Source organism: Desmodus rotundus, chromosome 9 (genome assembly GCF_022682495.2).
Source record: "Desmodus rotundus isolate HL8 chromosome 9, HLdesRot8A.1, whole genome shotgun sequence".
Taxonomy (NCBI): Eukaryota; Metazoa; Chordata; class Mammalia; order Chiroptera; family Phyllostomidae; genus Desmodus; species Desmodus rotundus.
In genome coordinates this window covers 90,008,979-90,028,056 of record NC_071395.1, presented here as the reverse complement: position 1 = coordinate 90,028,056, position 19,078 = coordinate 90,008,979, and the positions used below count along the sequence as shown (strand labels likewise).

The window sequence follows — 19,078 nt, the reverse complement described above, 5'->3', positions numbered from 1 at the left end:
ACTCTTTTCTGTTTGGCAACTTAATTGAGGAATGCCTGTTTATTCCTTTGTGTCTGGGTCATCGCCTATTAAATTGGGCCACTGAGTCTCAGTGCTCATATATCAGCAAAGCTATAAAACTGCATAGAGCAAATAGTGATTTTCTAAGACACATTGAGGAGTGAGTTTTGAAGAAAAGCTGGGTAGCGGTAGCTTGTGTATTGAAAGCATGAAGGCAGCTGAAAGTATGGGGACTCTCGGGAAGGGTGCAGGGGCTTTTCTCGGCCCACCTGCTTAAAGAGTGCTCAGCCTTTTTCCTCTTATCTTGCAGACCAGTTCTTCTCCCCACTCCGGGGTGTCCAGACAGGTGCGGATCAAAGCTTCCCAGTCTGCAGGAGATATAAATACCATCTACCAGCCCCCCGAGCCCAGAAGTAGGCACCTCTCTGTCAGTGAGTATTTCAGCCCTCTTTTTCCTCTCATCTCTCTGCCCATGTTATTTTTTAAATTATTAACTCAGAAACAATCAGCAAACATTATTGACTACTACTCTGTGTGGAATAATCCTCTATGCCGTTATTTGGGGAAAAGGGGTAAAGAAATGACTGAGATGGTGTCCTGACCCTCAGGAAGTTTCCACTGTGATGATGTGATGACTTAATCAAATTCCTTTTAAACATCCCTAAACAAGTGATCTCAGACATCTGCATGAAGACCTCTAGCAGCCGTCTAACTTCGTTTTTGACCATTCTTTCACCAAAGGATTATGGACTTGTGGAGTTTGGAATCAGGTCTAAGTTTGAATTTTGACCTCAAACCTCTTGCCCATAATTTCTAAGGAGTCCCTATGCTTCAAGGTAGATGCTGACCAATGAAACTCTTGAAGAGTCCAACTCAGTTGTCTGGGAAGGACAGAAGACTGTTGATATAGTATATACAATCGGCTAACTAGGAAAAAAGCTATGTAGCTGCTGCCCAGGCCTCCACAGGAGAGGAATATAAATCAGGTCTGTTCACTGTACCAGGTAAACCCCATATTGCTCTGGATCCCATTTCTCAGAATCTGAGGAAAAGGCCCATTTCTTGAATTCTGGAATTTGTATCAAGGAGAAATCTGGCCTTATCAAACATTTGTGTTGAGCCTACTGTCCTAACATTGCTGAGACCCCAGCTGCTGCTAGAAAGCCAAGCTGTATCCATATGGGGAGAATTACATCAAACTGAACTGCTCTCTGAAGACCTTGAGCTGAGCTTCGGGGGTCCGATCATGGGTCCTGTTACTAAGCTTGCCTGTGAGTGATAAGCTTCCTGAGGGAGTAGCAGGAAGAATGTGTTGCTGAGATACTGACTTTGCCTCACTGGGTTCCAGTTTCTGGAACTGAAGCAAGCACTGGTAGTAAGTGTTGCCAAGCTGAAAGTCTGTGTATGTATTTCATATTTGTCTAACATTGTGGGTAATTGGTAGCTGTGTTTTCAGTAAGCTGATTGAGGAGAGAGAGCTGTCTAGAGCATCTCTGGCACTAGAGATTGAGAGGCCGGAAGGGTACCATTGTTCATTTGTGGAGTAAGCAGTGAGGACTGACATCGGGTAGTGATTGGGCCTTCTGTTCCTAAGCAAGTGCCTGTGATTTATATGTGGAAGCAGAGACTAAATGCTGGGCCATTGTTGTAGGGAGTCATATATGGAGTTCCTTGTCTGAGAATGCTAAGGAATAAGATTTGCAGTTTCTGTTCATCTAGAGAGTGGGCAACACAGCTTCCCAACACTGATAGATCCTGGGTTCCTTCATTCAGCAGACATTATGTACCAGCCATTGGGCTGGGGTGAATGCTACAATGGAGGCAATGGAAGGCCAAGGGTGGTATGGGAGCACAGGTGTGGCAGGCAGTAACCAACTCTGCCCAGCTTTTGCAGAAGAGGGGACATCAGAGCTGACACACAAAGGAAGATTTACTGAGCTTAAAATAGAGACAGATATTCCAGGCATAGGAAAGAGCACTTGGCAGGTGTGATCACAAAAGAAGGTGGTGAGATCCAGCTGGTTTGGAGTGGTAGATGTGACAAGAAAAGTGGGCAGAGCCTGCCAGCCTTTCTATAGAGCTGAGAAATGGCAGAGATTATTTCTAACTGGAATGACCTGGGAAATACGTTCTGGGGAGGAGGTATTTGAGCTGGATCTTTAGAGATTGTGGAGGATTTTCATAGGCAAGGATGAAAGAAGAGGGCTTTTCAACTATTTGCCTATGGAGCTCTCAGTTATCCTTTAGATTGGCTGATGTATCCGGAGGAGAAATAGAGGTGAGAAAGGATGCCTGGACCACTTTCTGAGAAGTCCTGACTGCACTGGGGCTTGTTTGGTAGGTAGTGGGAAGCCTCTGAAAATGTTGACTCTTTATACCCATCTAATTATAATGCTTATCACATTATCCTGTTATCTCCCTATCAGACTGCATTTTTATCCATTCAAGAAATAATTAGCAAAGTATCTGTGTGCCAGAAATATGGGAATCAAAAAGACACGGCTCCTGTACCTACGGCCCTTATAGACACATAGGAAGAGAGCTATTTATTTGTCATGCTGTAATTAATGTATAATTATACGCTATGACCAAAGGTGTATGGTGCTATGCACACGCATAACATAGGGATGTGACCTGATTTGGGGACCAGGAAAGCCTTAGGCTGTGACCCAGAGCACGAATGAGAGTTATGCAGAGGAAAAACAGGGAAGAAAGCTCGAGGTAGGGAGAGCCTGATGGCAGAGGGAGTATGGAGTTTAAGAAACAAAGACCTGAGGGCTAAAGAAGGGGAACAGGCTAATACTGAGGCGGAAAGCAGAGCCCTGTGATTTGTGATGAAGATTTTGATTCTTACATTGAAGGCACTGGAAATCCACTTTAGGGTTAAGTGAAGACGAATGGGTGACATGACATACTTAAATTTATTTTGAAAAGATTGCTCTTAGCTACAGTGTGAAGAACAGATTGGAGTGGGGCAAGAATGGATCTAAGGGAACCACATTAGGCTAATCCATGGTCCAGGTGAAAAAAGACAGAAGCTTGGGTTAGGTTAGTGACAGTAGAGGAGAGAGGGAAGAGCAGATGAATTTGAGACATTTAGAAGGTAAAACTGACAGAGCATGACATTGCAGTGGTTCTCAAAGTGTAGTCTAGGGACTCCAGGGTGGTCCCTGAGGTCATTTAAGGAGGTCTATAAGGTCAAAACTGGTTTCATGATAGTATTAAGAAATGATTTGCCTTTTCACTCATTCTCTCATGAGGTTTCCAGAGTTACGTGCCTGAGGCAATATCATTGCTCTGGTGGGTTGCGTATTGTATTTTTTACATTTCTGAGCTTTAATTTCTGACACAGCTACTATCAATTGATATAACCCACATGAATAAAACCTCATAGTGTCCTCAATTTTTAAAGTGTAAAGGGGTTCTAAGACGAAAAGGTTTAAGAATCACTATAGAATTAGATTGAATTTGCAGGTGTTGAGAGAGCAGGAGATAAGTTACTGCTTTATGGATCTGTATAAATGGCACTCATGGCCTTTCAGCCTAACAGGAACTCCAAAAGACAGCCTGGTTTGAGGTTCTGAGAATGGGCAGACTTGATATTTTAGACAGGTTGAATTGGAGGTGCCTTTGAGACAGCTAAAAAGAGATATCAAATATCCATTTGATATGTTAGATACACAGGTTTCTAGCTCATAGGGGAGAAAATAAGGGGGAGGGAAAAAATTGGAAATGGCCAAGTTGAAGCCATGGGCCTAGGAGACAGTGCCTAAGCGGACAGTAGAATGAGAAGAGGGCCTAGGACTGAGCCTTAAAAACCCAGACCCTCAGCGCCCAGTTAGTAGAAGATGAGCCAATAAAGGTCACAGGAAAGGAGTGACCAGAGGAAGTAGGAGAGGCTCCACTCTGGAAGGAGGCTTTACTTGGTACCAGCCAGGTTGGAAAGGACAAACCGAGGGTAAGGGACATACACTTGTCATTTCATCCACAAATGTCTGAGTGCTTGCTATGCTGGTACAGGGTAAGGCTTTCTCGAAATACAAAGAAGCAGTAAGAGAGGAGTCAGGGTCAAAGCATGAGGGAGTAGAAACCCTAGTAGTAGAAATGGGGTCAAAGGACAACCCTTAGCGATTCATTCTCCCCCAGCAATAGAAGGGGTATTCTTTTCCCTCTTCCTCCACCAACATTAACATATCTGTGAGTATTGAGTGAGAGACCGAACATGCAGGTCATTCAGCTCCTACTGCAACATTTTCAGTGATGGGGAAGTGCAAGGTAGCCCAATCCAGTTTTAGACAGCTCCACTTATTTGCAGTTCTAATTTATTTTGAATTGAAAATCTGCCTTTTCCCACTTTACCCATTGACTCTAGTACTGCCCTTTTGAGCAGCATAGACAACACAAATAACATCTTCATGTGACAGTTTTTCAATTATTTGAAACCAGTTACCATTTTCACCTTTTGTTTAAGGGATTTACTTTTAGAGAGGGGAAGTAAGGGAAAAAGAGAGGGAGAGAAACATCTGTGTGTGGTTGACTCTCGCACGCCCCCTACTGGGGACCTGGCCCACAACCCACGTATGTGCCCTGATTGGTAATTGAACTGGCGACCCTTTGGTTTGCAGGCCGGTACTCAATCCACTGAGCCACACCAGCCCAGGCAACTTTTAAAAAGCCAGTTAGTCTGTTAAACTAGTTCATGCCAAAACACAAAAACAAGCCAACCCTCCTGCCACCCCTACCCTCTGCAAAAAAACCCTACTAGGTTATGAGTTATCCCAAAAGAGAGACCCAAGACAAGGCAGATGGAATTTTCCTACATATGTGATGATGCTCTTCCTCATATCTTTGCCTATAGAAATTGTACTCATTTTTGAAGCTGAGCTCAAGTACCATTTCTTCCATAATACATTGGGTGGGTTGGCCCTTAAGCCATGTAACTAGCTAAGCCTCAAGTAAAGGACTTATCACTGTCAAATTCGGGCTCCCATTTGGTCTAGTGCATCTCAAGTGCCTTGCCCTCTGTTTTTACTCCATCTCTTTGTCTTCTTGCCGCTGCCTCCCACAGTGAGGCAACCCCAGGTTGCAACCTCTTCAGGAATGGGTATCCAGTAAGACAAGTGGAGACAATCAGTTCTTTCAAGGAGTTTGGCCATGAAAGAAAAAAGAGATGGGGCAGTGGCTTGAGGAGCGGCAGAAATAAGCTCAGGACATTTTCAGGCTAGAAATCTGGGCAGATTTTAGAAGGGAGACGCAAAGATAACTGAAAAGATTGAAGGTGGTAAGAGGAGACCATGGGGGAGTTGACTCCTGCTAGGGAAGAACTGGGGGGCCCACGTAGAGGGCTTGTAATGCTTTGGCAAGGAGGAGGGGAGCCCTCTTCCTCTGAGACTGGAGGAGGAAAAGGAATGTTGAAAGAATGGGGTAACTTACAGTCAACCCCGAGGCAATAACGAGTTTTAGAGAGCTGCGCACAGTGCAAACCTCTCGTCCTAGTGCAGATTCGGAGGAGTGGACTCCACGACTGCAGGGGTAGTGACCATACACAGAGAAACAACGTAGTCAGATTCCTTCACTTGTGCAGGTTTTTTCTCCTTCTTGTTATAACTTCTTCGTGATACTAGGTGAGACCAGAAACTGTTTAGTAGTGGTAGCAACTTCAAAATAAAATGGGAATTTTGAAAGTTGAAACAGGCTCTTTTCAGGGTTTTAGGGAATGAAAATGTTGAGGAGCTCTGTTCTGCACAGCCTGGTTCAGTGTGAGCATATTGGGAAATATTGGTTAAGATTTTCCATTGAGGAAGAAAAATTATTTGATTCCTCCCCCATCTCATCTGCCCCCAAGAGAGAATAGGGTTTAGAGAAAATAATTGATGGCCAAAAAAAGCTATCTCTTTGTACTTGCAATGACCTGCACATTAACACTGACCCAAAGCCCTAGAACGCCCTGCAGAGGCAACTTCCTGACTGCATCAGCTTCCTGCCAGGAGACTCCTATGAGAAGGGCTAGAATCTGAGAGCCTGTCTTTCTGCTTTGAGTCAGAGTACAGAGCAAAAGAATCAGCCGTCGCCTACGGTGAGAGTTTTGTTCTGACTCTGCTGCTCTGGGTTAAGGAGTATAACAGAGAGCTAGCCTGCCCTGGGAGGAATGTGGACCATGGGCAGCTTAATCCCCTGGCTTTCTCCTTCATGGGAAGTTATGGACCACTCTGACCACGTGACTACTACTCTGTTCTTTTGCTTGAACTGGTGCTGGGATGGGGCCCTTGGTACAAATGGCTTCATAAGGCTAGAGCCAGGGAAGGGGCCCTCAGATAACCTGTCATTCCTGCTGTGCCTGCCTTCTGAGACCTGGAATGAGCTGTGTCTCACATAGCACTGTGATTTGTGCTGTCTGGCTCACTGCTGTCCCTGCTGGTAGATATGTGAGCATTGGTGAGTCTTGGAGTCCTGTCCTGTTCAGGTCCCTGTCTCACTTGTTCTTGACTGCTGTTGTGCATCTCATTGACCCCCAGTTTCTGAAATGAAGATAAAAACAAAACTGAAAATGGCTAGAGCAGTTCTGCCAACTCCTGGTTTTTCCATTTGCTTCCTCTGATAGCCATTGGTTTGGGGAGACTTCCCTTTCCTGCCCCAAGCTGTGGGCCTATGCACAATAGCCCCTGGCCCATTGCCCATCAGATAACAAGGCTGGCTCTCTGCAGGCAGCAATGTGTATTGGAAAAAGTGAAAGTCTCTGGCTGGAAATAAAAGCTCAGAAAACCTTTGCTATTTTCCCCTAGCCCCTCCTGGGTCTATAGTGCTGGCTTCATGTAAGCTAGTCCCATCCCACCTGCAAAACCAAGGAAGTTTACTAGCAGCTGATGAAGAAGAGAATGGGTGTCAGGGGCCATGGATATTTTATCTCAGGGAGGTCTCACCCTAGATGCTCCAGGTAACAGACTGAGGACAGTTCATTTTATCTGGGATAGTTTGAACCAATGTCTGTGATCTCATCAATAAGTAAGAGTTTTTCTCTCTTTAATCAGTCCCTTACAACAGACACTGTTTGTTTGTTCTAGGACACTTCAGATTTTATTGGTTAGGGTTCAGTTGAACAGAACAGAATCTACTCTAGTTTCAGCAAGAAGAGATTCAGTGCATTTCTGGCTTATGAGATCATTGGGAGAGTGAGAAACAGACACATCAGAGAGCTCCTTCCTCTACTATAGTCAGGAAGCCACCAGATTCAAAGCGCAGTGCCATTCTGCTCTGGCCCACACCACTTGACCTGGGGATGCCCGCACCCATGTCTTGATAGAAGGAAAACTGGAGACCAAGTGGGGGGCCTCTTCTAATCCTGCTGCAGAAAAATCAAGGCTTTCATATTGTACCCAGAAATAGCAGGAACAGCAGAAAGCTATCTAAATCTCACACAAGTGCATCTGATTGACTAAACCTACAGGGCAGCCTTACAAATAATAGCTTTTAGCTGGTTGACTTCTGATACACAGAAGGCCTATTAGAAGGGTGGAGTGGATCTTGAGTCTACCCCATTATATCTGACACAGAGTATGAAGGAAACAACTGGAATTCTACTGATTCCTACCATTTCGATGTACCTGTGTCACCACATTTATAACTTCCAAAAAGAGTTTATGAGGTAGATAGTTCTCCCCACTTTCACAACTGAGGAAATTCTGGCAAGAGTTTAAATTATTTAGCTGAGGGGCAAAGCCTAATTTGAACCCCTGTTCATTTCATTCCCAAGCTTAGGCTTTTTTCACTACACGTTGCTCTAGATTGCTTCTGCTGCGGACAAGCGTTGCCGACATATGAATTGGCTTTCCATAGAATGCATGTGCTACTAAAATGTTATCCAGAGCCAGAGGTAGAAGCAGGCACTAGGGTAGTGTTTGTAAGCGAAGTATTAAATAGTGCTCCATGTTTTGAAAACCTTCCCTTTTTCATGGTTGCACTAGAATTTTGTGCTACAGTGTCAACGGAAATGGCCAGTTACATGGGTCGTTGACATCTGGGCCTCTGAAAAGTAGAGTAGATTTCTTATTTTTGATCCAGATTTCCCTTACCTCCATCTTGTCATTGCCTCTGAGCCTTCCTTTGGCCAGATGGCATCTTGCATCCCTGGCCTCCAACTAACAAGTGACCATGGACAGAACAGCTCTAAGTTTGAGCTGCGTGGAACATGGCATTATGTTTCCCTTGTGCTGTCACAAAATCCCCTCATTAGTCTCCCTTCTGCTCCTGGAAGAAAGGCTGTCACATTTCCCTGTGGGTGGAGATCCCCATCCTCTGTTTGGATTGTTCATGGGGAATGTATGGCCCAGACAGTTCAAGTAGAAGTTTCGCCTTCCACCACTATATTGAGCAGCATGCCTGTCTTTTGGAAATAAATTATGTTCTCAAAATTGGCTTGGCTGACCTGCACTGGGAGTCACAAAGACTGTTTTCTCTCTGTAGCCTCACCATTAAATCATTCTATGGCGTTGGGCCTGTGCTTCCCCTTCTGTTCAATGTGAATGATAATATACCTCCACTGCAGGGGTGTTGTGAGGATTAAACCAGAGGTAACAGTGTAAAAAAGAAAAGCAAAATTATCTTGGCTGATTTCATAGCTCTGTTAGTTCATGGTACAGTATCCCTAAATTTATACTCAGAGCAGTGTCGGTTTCTGCTTAGAGGCTCAAAGTGTCAGTTAGGGCTTAGAAATTTTGGACAAGAAGAGCTCTTTGAGATCATTTGGAAGACATGGCTCACGTACCTCTTTATCTCAGAATTGGTAGCCTCTACCCCGTGAGTGAGGTGTTGAGGCTGGAAATCCAGCAAATATCTATATCTGTTTTCAGAGCAATTTTGTTTCTGGCCTCTGCTCTGAAGCCAGGTTACCGAGCGCCCCTGGTTAGCCTTCCCACCTGACAAACCTCATTGTCAGTGGTCCTTAGAGAGGGAGGCTGGGTTGATGCCCCCAACAAGAGGTTGGAAATGTTCTTGATGGAAACTTTATTAAATGTCTTCTGTACAAGTTTATTAAAATGTCTTCTGGGAAAATAAAAGACAAAACAGGAAAAAATAAAATATCTTCTGAATGACTCTCTTCACATGGAAGAACGAAGGAATCAGTTTCTTCTGAGGACATTGAAAATTACAGTTTAAACTCCGTAGAGACTGTGTTTCAAAGAGCAACCTTCCCCACCATCCCTTGACGTTTCTATAAGTAATTTTCTCCTTTTTTTCTGGGGTTCTTGGATGAGGGGAAGAAGCCACCTGGCTCAAGAAGTTTACTTGAGCCTCAGCACTCTCTTCCAGGATGTTCAAAGAGCCATAAGTGGCTCTCCATCAGCCCATGTAAGAGATGCTTGGTCTGAGCTGGTTGTATGTGTGCTCCTCTCAGGCTGCATGTCCTGGGCTCTGTGGTCAAAGATCTTGTTTCTCTGATCTAGGCTCCCAGAACCCTGGCCGAAGCTCACCTCCCCCTGGCTATGTGCCTGAACGGCAGCAGCGCATTGCCCGGCAGGGTTCCTACACCAGCATCAACAGTGAGGGGGAGTTCATTCCAGAGACCAGCGAGCAATGTGTGAGTATGGGTGGGGGTGCATCTTGAGCAATGTGTGAGTATGGGTGGGGGTGCATCTTGGAGTATGTCAGACCAAGGTTAAATTGGGGAGATTATCAGTGGGCATGGTGCAGAGCTAAGGGACTTGAGCCCCACCCAAAAGCTCTTATGTAAACCAGGCCTGCAAAAATATGGATTATTCCTTTCTAGGAGTCAAATATTAATTTGTGCCAAAGATTGGACCTAATCTACCTAGCCTCTTTGGGTGTTGGATTTGCATTTGACAATTTTTTTTTCTTCTGTGGTTCTCTTATGGGTCTTGCAGAATACCACTCTGTTACTTGTATACTTCCTTATAACTGCCTATCATTTCAGCATAGTTTTAACATATGACCAATCCTAAACCAACAGATTTTGGTTTTCATCATCAATATTTTAGTTTTGCTATTTTTTGATAAAAGGTAGGGAGTATACCACATCCAGATTACACCGTAGGATTGATTACTTTGGGTGAACTTTTATGATGGTAAGCAGCTATATTTGGTTTTCATTATTATATAACAAAGTACCACAAATGGAGTGGTTTACAATAGCATACATTTATTTGATAGTTTCCTTGGGTCAGGAATCCAGTCATGACTTAGCTGGATTCTATACTCAGGGGGTCACACAGGCTGCATTTTAGGTGTTGGCCAGGCTGCATTTCTTTCTAGAGCTTGGGGTTCCCTTCCAAGCTCACCTGGTTGGCAGAATTTGGTTCCTTGTGATTGTAGCACTGCAGTCCTTGTTTCCTTACTGGCTTTTGGCCAGGGACCACTCTAAGCTCCTAGAAGCCACCTACAGTTCCTTGCCACATGGCCCTCTCACAATATGACAGCTTCTTCAAGGCCAACAGGAGAGTCTCTTGCTCCAGTGTGCAAAGATGGGGTCTTATAAAATGTCGTCATGGGAAGGAACATCCCATCCTCGTTGCCATGGTCTATTGACTAGAAGCAAGTTCCAAGTTTTGCCCAGACTCAAGGAGAGCGATTGTACAAGGCTGTGACTCATGGAAGGGGGATCACTTTATGGTGTGTCCACCACAATGGCTAACTCATTTTAATGGCTAGGTGTTTTTTTGGTTTTGTTTTTACTAATACTTCTACATGGATGTTTACTCATTAAGAGTCAAAAACTCTAAACAACCTAAATGTTCATCAAAGAGAGAATGGATAAACAAATTGTATTATAGTCATACAGCAGAATACTAGACAGGGATTTTTAAAAATGAACCCTGATATATGCAACAGTTTGAATGGATCTCACATATGCTGAGTTAAAGAAGAATGGCTAGCTTTTTAACAAGTGGCTCACTTGATGAAAATGGCATTTTGGCTTAGTAAACGCAGCAAGTGTGAGAATTCTGGTCTCATGCTCAAGTCTTTTCAGTAAGCTTGCTTTGATTGCAAAGAAAAAGATCCACTCCTATAAATTTTGGGGTTTTGGCCTGGGAAAGGGGAATTTCTTAAGGGTAACAAACCATGCAATAGAAGGGCCAGCACCATCACATAGGGGATTTTACCAAAAATGGCTTCTTGTAACTTTCCTTTCTCCTAAAACTGATTCTTACAGCTTTTCTTTTCCCTTTAATAGCACAACATTATTCAGACTATATAGGCTATGAGAAGCTCTTTACACTGCCTCTTTTCTGTATTTCTGCCTCCCAGATGAATTCATGTTTAGAATAGTGACCTGTAAGATACTGACCATCCTTCCTGCTTTCTCTACCAGAGCACTTCTGAACATCAGCTGTACTGGGGTGACTTGGGTGTAAAATCTCAGAGATTATAAATGAGTTGGATTGCTTTTGGTCTCTATACCTCCCCGTGGTCCTATACCCTGGTCCTTTTACTGCTTTACATGTCTGGCCCTCAGAGGCATGGGAATATTAGACTCCTAGTGAGGACACACTTCTGGACAGATGCCAAGGAAGGTGGTAGCTTGGAAATGCCTCGGTCATTCTCCAGTGCCCTGCCTCTTTAGCTGCAGAGAATTGCTGCTGGTAATTGAGCCATTAAAGATAAATGCACTTAAGAGACCAAAACAGCATAGTATATAGTGAAAGAATATTCAATTGAGACTTTCTTAAAAAGTGAAACTAAGATAAGTTTATTTTGTTTTTGCTTTAATCAGATTTAGATAATAGTTGCGCCTATTTGCTAATTTTTAGAATGAAATTCTAAGAAGCATGATTCATGTTGATTTTTTTGGCTTAATTTTTCTAACAAAAATTTTGCTAGCACAACGTAACTTCCTTCATTTCCCCTTTGCTTTCTGCAGCACTGTCGTAATGGGGTTCCTTTTTCACAGGAGCCTTCAAGGGATTCAGAGGGTTTTCCAAAGGTCTCTCTTGAACCTTTGGTATTCCTGCTCCTGCATCACACCTGTCTCGTTATACTTGCTCATTCTCTCTTCTTTTGTTAACTGTTCCAACGGTGCCAAATGTGCATTTGATGGGTTGGGAACAGTTCTTTCCATATTGGTTTTGTCTGCTTTGGAAAATCCTATTTTCTTTGCAAGATTTGCAGTGTTACTTTGCAAGTAATTTACCTTGATTGATAGTTTCTTTACGAAACATTATATATGATAATATGACCTAAAGTATTTGAAATTATGGGTGAGATGAACCCTAGTATTAAATGGAAAGAGATCATTTAAGTCGGTAACTAATTTTATGAACATTATTAGTGAATTTTCATAATTTCGATACTCAGCTTCCCTATGTCATGTTCAACTTTGGATCTCAGATAATGAATACTCTGTTAGTAGAAATCTCCTCTACCCTTGGACAAAATGAAGGAGAGTTTAATTGGAGACAAAGCTAACCTTAAGTTTTTTTGTTACTGCACTTGCCTGAGGGCCAGAGAAACATTTTAATTTATATATTCAATAGATATCCATTACTTCTGCATGAGAACCAGGAACTGGGACATCCTTGACCTGTATCAGCTGAGCATTAACTGGTTTCATGACTTTAGACAATTCTCCTAACTTTTCTAGACCTGTAGTGGCTCATCTGTGAAGTGAGGGCAGTACTTGTCTTTGTAAATGATAAATTATGGCGTGTGAACAGAAGCATCCCCGACCCACCCAAACACACTGGAAGCCGCTGCAGGGTAGCACCACCTCCAGCACCAGGTTCCAGCAGTCATGAGCCAAGAAAATGCCAACAAGAGAAGCAGCGTCAGCTTTGCTCTCCTGGCAGAGCTCTTTGGGATGCCAGCCAGGCATTTTTCTCCCTCCTGGACACTTGACTTTCAAACTTCAGGGGAGAATGCTACCTTCCTAATCATTCTTCTTACTACGCGAGCAGAAAAAGTGCACTTTCATGTTTTAACAAAAAGGACCGTTTGCTGGCCTTAGCCTTAAAGCCCTGACTTACCTGGATTCAGGCATTTGGGCTATGGCTGGGATTTTATTGCATAATTTGCCTTGCAGATGCTGGATCCCTTGGACAGTGCTGAAAATTCCTTGTCGGGAAGCTGCCAATCCTTGGACAGGTCAGCAGACAGGTATGGGACTGTGGCTAGTTTGGGGGTTAGTGTGTAGATGTTTTGGAACTGACGGGCTGAAGAAATTGAGTGAGTGAGCGTGTGTGTCTCCAATCTATACACTGGTCTGCAGGCCCATGGTAAAAACATCATGCTTCTGGAAAAGAACTTTCTCCTTAATTGTCCAAACACCATGAGAATGTTGTATTTATATAATTAGATGAATTTCATAGCAGCTCAGAATAGCAGCTCACGTGTATTAAATGCTTGCTTTATTGTTCCAAGTGCTTTACATGTTTGACTCTACATAATACGCACTGCTCTAGTGTTCTTGGCCTCATTGCTATGATCTGGACTGAGAAGCAGTGGACCTTCAGTGTTTGGGGGACAATATTGAGTTATCATCTGTGGGTTCACTTTTTAAAGTGTTTTTGGTGGAATAAGAAACTGGTATATAAAAAACGGAAAGCGAAATATCCAGACTGCCTAGCTTATTACCACACTGCTTGTTTGGTGTGTAATCTGGTTCTTGCACTTTGGGAGGAAAAAGTGCTGTCCTTCACATACCACATGGTTCTGTGGAGCTGGTTTGCCCATCAGCGAGGGTACATTTGGAGTTGGCTTTGGCACTGATACAGCCAGTCTCTCACCTTGCCCTTGTTATGTCCAGAAGAATGTTTGATCACATCTGGCCATGGTCAGAGGCTATGGGGCAGGTGTGTAGATTTTTTTCTTTGTGTCACAATTAATTGTTCATGTGGGCACTGACTTTGTGACCACGGCCAATTTGTACTGTGTCTTTCCTAACAAATCTGAGCGCTGATGGAAGCTCTTCCCTCTAGATACAGAATACAGTCATAGTTACTTGTTGGTATTCACTTTGTAGGTTTGTTTGGGGCTTGCTGCCACAGATTGAAGACTCTGTCAGGATAGGAACTAACTCTGGCTTTGGACTACCTCCGAAGCTTTGTGGCCAAACTGGGGGTGTGGAGGTGGGGAAGGTAGGACAGGCTTACAGAAGGTCTGGGTCTAGCAATTGTAAGGGAAAGGACCTCAGGTGGTTGTTAGGAAAGATAGCTAAATTTACTCACTTGATTCTTGGGTTTTTCTTCTGTCCCTCCCTTGCTTTGTTTTCTTCTCCTTGGGAGTGAAACCCAGTGGCCTGGACTGACTGCTTTGACACCTGGCCTAACTTGAGCGTAGGGTTTCCATCTTCCTTTCATGGGATCTAGAGCCAGATGGACTCCAGCTCCACCAAATATTAGTCAAGTGGCTTCGGACAAATCCCTTAACTTATTTGTTCCTCAGTTTCCCCATCACTGAAATGGGATAATGCTGATTAGCCTGAAAGGAAGATGCTTGGTGGTATTGCTATTTTTATTACTGCCCTAAGCAAGAGGTTTTGGGGGGGTTTTTTGTTTTTGTTTTTTTGTTTTGCAACTTTCCCTGTTACTAAGGTGGGAGGAAAGGGCAAGAAGGGCAAGTGCTGTGCAGCCAGAGCTCAGTAGGACTGGAGGGGCCCATCACTCAAGGTCCTGTCAGATTTGTGTCTCAAGACTAGTAAAGAGAAAGAAATAGGCTGAGCCCAGAAAAGGGCTGTTTGCCTTGTACGCTGCTTCCTAATATGTAAACACATGTGAGGAAGTTAGAAAAGGGAGTCTGTCTGGATATCCTGCCTTTTGCCCTGGTGAGCTGCTTTGAAAGTATGCTAAGTCTACTTTGTGGTTTCATTTTGTTTTTTCCAGTCCATCCTTCCGGAAATCGCGAATGTCCCGAGCCCAGAGCTTCCCAGACAACAGACAGGAGTTCTCAGGTGAGCACTTCAGGGTGTCTGGGAGGGGCTGCAGGCCTTCTCTTTTTGAAAACTGAGTTGGGAAGCCAGAACTGTATTTTGATTCTTCTCGGGCCTGCTGCTCTGAGGTCTCACTCACTGCTGTCTACCAAGAAGCTGGTGATTCCTCTATCTTACTCAGATCGGGAAACTCAGCTCTATGACAAAGGGGTCAAAGGTGGAACCTACCCCCGGCGCTACCACGTGTCTGTGCACCACAAGGACTACAACGATGGTGAGTGCGCTTCTACCCTGCTGGCTGCCTCAAAAAGGTGTAGTTACAGCTCTGCCATGGAAAAGCCACTGCCACAGGGTGGGCTGGGGCACTCCAGACCCCGTGTTTCCTTCATTCCCGAGGAGCTGTGCCCAGACTTGAGGCACTAGAGACAGGGGAAAAAACAAAAAAAGGGGGAGGACAGTATTTGTAGACTCAGGATACTGCCACTGGGAACTCTGTCCTTTGTCTGAGTGCGCAGCCTGCTCCAGGGCAGCAGCTCTTCATCGCCCTCTTCTGCCCCATGGCAGCAAACAGAAGGGAGCTTCTGCAGGGATTTAGGATTAGGATGCCAAGGAAAACAGAGACTTCAGCTGTGGATTGGCCTTGTGAGTGCTGCGGAGTCTGAGGGCCAGCCTTGAGCCTTCCCTTTGGCCAGAGCTTCCTGAACCATCTTTGACTGCTAATTCCTGCTTTTGTCCTGATTCTCAAGGTGCTTGGGGCATTAGTCATTCTGGCGTGAGTTAGGTAGGAGGGAAGATAGGATGGGCCAGAGCTGGTGTTATGACCTGGTTTGCAGAGTTAGCTTCAAGGCCAGAGGTCTGATTTACTCTGCTCTGGCCCCTGCTCCCCTTCAGGTAGAAGAACATTTCCCCGAATACGACGTCATCAAGGTAACCTGTTCACCCTGGTGCCCTCCAGCCGCTCCCTGAGCACAAATGGCGAGAACATGGGTCTGGCGGTGCAATATCTGGACCCCCGAGGGCGCCTGCGGAGTGCAGACAGCGAGAACGCCCTCTCAGTGCAGGAGAGGAATGTGCCGACCAAGTGTGAGGAGTGGGCCCTGGCTAGGGGGAGACCGCCCCGGGGACGCTCAGATGAGCTGCAGGTTGGGAGGCTGGGAGGCCCATGAGTGAACTGGCGCTGTCTGGTTCAGCAGTAGGCTGCTCTGGCCCATTCTTTCCACACTAGAAGAGTCTGCATGGGGTTAACAGACCCCTTTGACCTTAGTCCTTACTCCACTGTTGTGTGGCAAGCCACTTGCCTTCTTTGGTCTTTAGTTTTGCCATATTTAAACTGAAGAGTTGTCTCCTTAATTCCTGCCATATTAAGATATTTAGGGACTTTGAAAATACAGGTGTTTGATCAATGCAGAAAAGCATTTAACGATGACTTCACCAGTCCTCTGCCTCTCATGACTCAGGTCTTATGGTCTGATTGACCAGTGCTCTGGGCCTGTTCCAGGCGAGGGTGAAGATGGTGCAGTGAGATGTGATAGTGATGGGTGATGGGGGAGCTCCAGCCAAAGGTCCCATATAGAGCCTCTGGAGAATGAGGCAGGCTATCAATAAATAATGTGCACAGACTAAAGCTCTTTCCTTCTGTTCTCCTATAGCTCCTAGTGCCCCCATCAATTGGCGCCGGGGGAAGCTCCTGGGCCAGGGTGCCTTCGGCAGGGTCTATTTGTGTTATGATGTGGACACAGGACGTGAACTTGCTTCCAAGCAGGTCCAATTTGACCCAGACAGTCCTGAGACAAGCAAGGTAATACCTTCCCCATGGTCTGACTTCCAGTCCCACCCTCTCAACCAAGTACCTGTCTCATTGCACAGACCAGTTGTACCAGATGCCACAAGTTGCTTCCCCCATTATTCTTCCTCCCAGTTCCCTTGCTGTCTACCATGGTCCTGGCCCTGGTCATTGCTATGGGAGGAAGGGACTGTGGTCCAAAGAGCACCAAGCACCTGGGGAAGGGATTGGGTATGAGGAACTAAGCTGATACCAAAGTTCCATACAACCCAAAGAAAGAGGTGCTGACCAGTGCCAGAGAGTAGCAGTTGCCCCTCACCAAACGGATGTCTCTCTCAGCCCAGGAAGGAGCCTGTCTTGTAATTCAGCTTTGGATGTGTTCTGTAGTCCAATCTGAGTAGATAAATACACCAGTTACCTTAAGTACAGGAGGTACCAAGCACCCACAACTCCCCCCACCCCACTGTCTGCGTATTTCCTGTGTGGGAGTGCCACCACTCCAAGGGTTGGCCAGCACTGCGGCCAAGGAACAAACAGTTGAGAGAATCCCCCTTTTCTACAGCCGAAGTTTCCAAGGTAGATAGATCCCTCTGAGGGCACTGACTAGGGCAAATTGAGCTGATCCCAGGCAGGCAAACCAGGGCCCTGGGAGCTGAGGTGACCACTGGGCCCCTCCCCTAGGAGGTGAGCGCTTTGGAGTGTGAAATCCAGTTGCTGAAGAACTTGCAGCACGAGCGCATTGTGCAGTACTATGGCTGTCTGCGGGACCGCACTGAGAAGACCCTGACCATCTTCATGGAGTACATGCCGGGGGTATGTGCCCCTTTGTGTGTGTGAGACACCCAGAAGAGAGGGCCTGACCTGGGGTTTGGGGCTGCAGAGGAGGGATCCCTTTGACATGGGTCTGATCACCTGAGACTCCAGAGGCTCAGAGGAGAAAGTGAGGTGATGGCGGGACTTGCAGTCAAGAAGGGCCTGCCTCTGGTCACAGTGACGGTGTGGGATGAGAACTGTCTCAGGCCACCCTCACCTGAGGCTTCCAGGACCGCTGCACTCCAGTAAGTACCGCCTCTACCTGGAGCAGAGGGGCCTCCCTTGTGGATTTGGGTCATATGTTCCTTGAGGGAAGGGCTGTCTCAGACTTTTCTCCAAGCTGCCTGGCATCCCCTACTAAAGCACCTGGTACGTCACAAGTGGGGATTGGATGAACCACTTCTATGCTACCATTCTAGAGGCTGGAAATAGTTTTGCCTCCCTTCCATCACCTTCTCACAGTGACCCCCTCTGACTTTCGTGGCTGTAGGGCTCAGTGAAAGACCAGCTGAAGGCCTATGGAGCTCTGACGGAGAGTGTGACCCGAAAATACACCCGGCAGATCCTAGAGGGCATGTCTTACCTGCACAGCAACATGATTGTTCACCGCGACATCAAGGGTGAGTAGGGGCAGGCCTCGGAGTCCCCAGGACTTGGTCGCTTAACCATTCCAAACTTTCTGAAATGTAGGTCTCTTAATTGTTTTCTTAATTGCTGATCATGTGAAGATCAGTTGAGCATTTGGGGAAATACTGCAGAGTAAAGTGCTCGGCAGTGTTGGCCGTGGTGGTGATCTTTTCGTGCTGTAGCTGAGGCTTCCATCGCTAGCCTGTTTGTCCTGTGCAGTTCACATCTAATTTATGGTGGCCTTGGCCTTTCCCCGCAGCCCTGTGACCTGGGAGGTGGGGAAAGAGGGAGGGAAAAGCCCAGAGGGTTCAGAGTTGTATCTTCTGCGCTTTCCTGCCTTAGGAGCCAACATCCTCCGAGACTCTGCCGGGAATGTGAAGCTGGGGGACTTTGGGGCCAGCAAACGCCTGCAGACCATCTGCATGTCAGGCCCAGGCATGCGCTCGGTCACCGGCACACCCTACTGGATGAGCCCTGAGGTGATCAGCGGCGAAGGCTATGGAAGGAAGGCAGATGTGTGGTGAGTAGTGGCTTCAGAAATGAGCTTTGAGGCTCTGTGGTGTGGCACAAGGGAGGGAGGGAGTACCCACCTCTCGCCAGCTAGGCCAGGATGCAGAGGTGGCGGTGTGTTTCAGCTCCAAATAGCAAATGTTATTGCCGGGAACTTAGGCTGTGGGAAACATTCTTGATGTTTGCTAAAAAAGAGGTCAGATGCATACTGAGGGCCTGGATCAGCCACTGAACACTAGCAGGCCTCCACTCCCTCTCCCAACACTCAGACGGCTTGCATTTGTATTTCTTCATGTCCATCCGCTGAAAGGGCCTGGAAGGCTCTTCCCCTTGGGCTGAATGGTAGGCCCCTGAAGATGTCCATGTGCTACCCTTTGACCTAAGTAAATGTTAACTTATATGGCGGAAGGACCTTGGTAGATTTGATTAATTTAAGAATTTTGAGATGGGAAGATCATCCTGAATCATCC

General features: G+C 45.8%; 1 protein-coding gene across 2 annotated transcripts in view; it reads left to right on the top strand.

Annotated features, from left to right (window-relative positions):
* The window catches only part of MAP3K3 (mitogen-activated protein kinase kinase kinase 3), a 58,375-nt gene that overhangs the window by 35,938 nt on the left and 3,359 nt on the right, over positions 1–19,078 (top strand). The window contains exons 6-15 of one of the 2 annotated variants that reach the window (XM_053930557.2): positions 311–431; positions 9,441–9,574; positions 13,031–13,092; positions 14,829–14,896; positions 15,057–15,149; positions 15,767–15,958; positions 16,525–16,673; positions 17,340–17,471; positions 17,962–18,091; positions 18,441–18,618. In XM_053930557.2, coding sequence (XP_053786532.1) covers positions 311–431; positions 9,441–9,574; positions 13,031–13,092; positions 14,829–14,896; positions 15,057–15,149; positions 15,767–15,958; positions 16,525–16,673; positions 17,340–17,471; positions 17,962–18,091; positions 18,441–18,618 — 1,259 coding nt within the window. Of the gene's footprint in view, positions 1–310; positions 432–9,440; positions 9,575–13,030; positions 13,105–14,828; positions 14,897–15,056; positions 15,150–15,766; positions 15,959–16,524; positions 16,674–17,339; positions 17,472–17,961; positions 18,092–18,440; positions 18,619–19,078 lie in introns of both variants that reach the window. The other variant, XM_053930556.2, reaches the window with a different exon arrangement.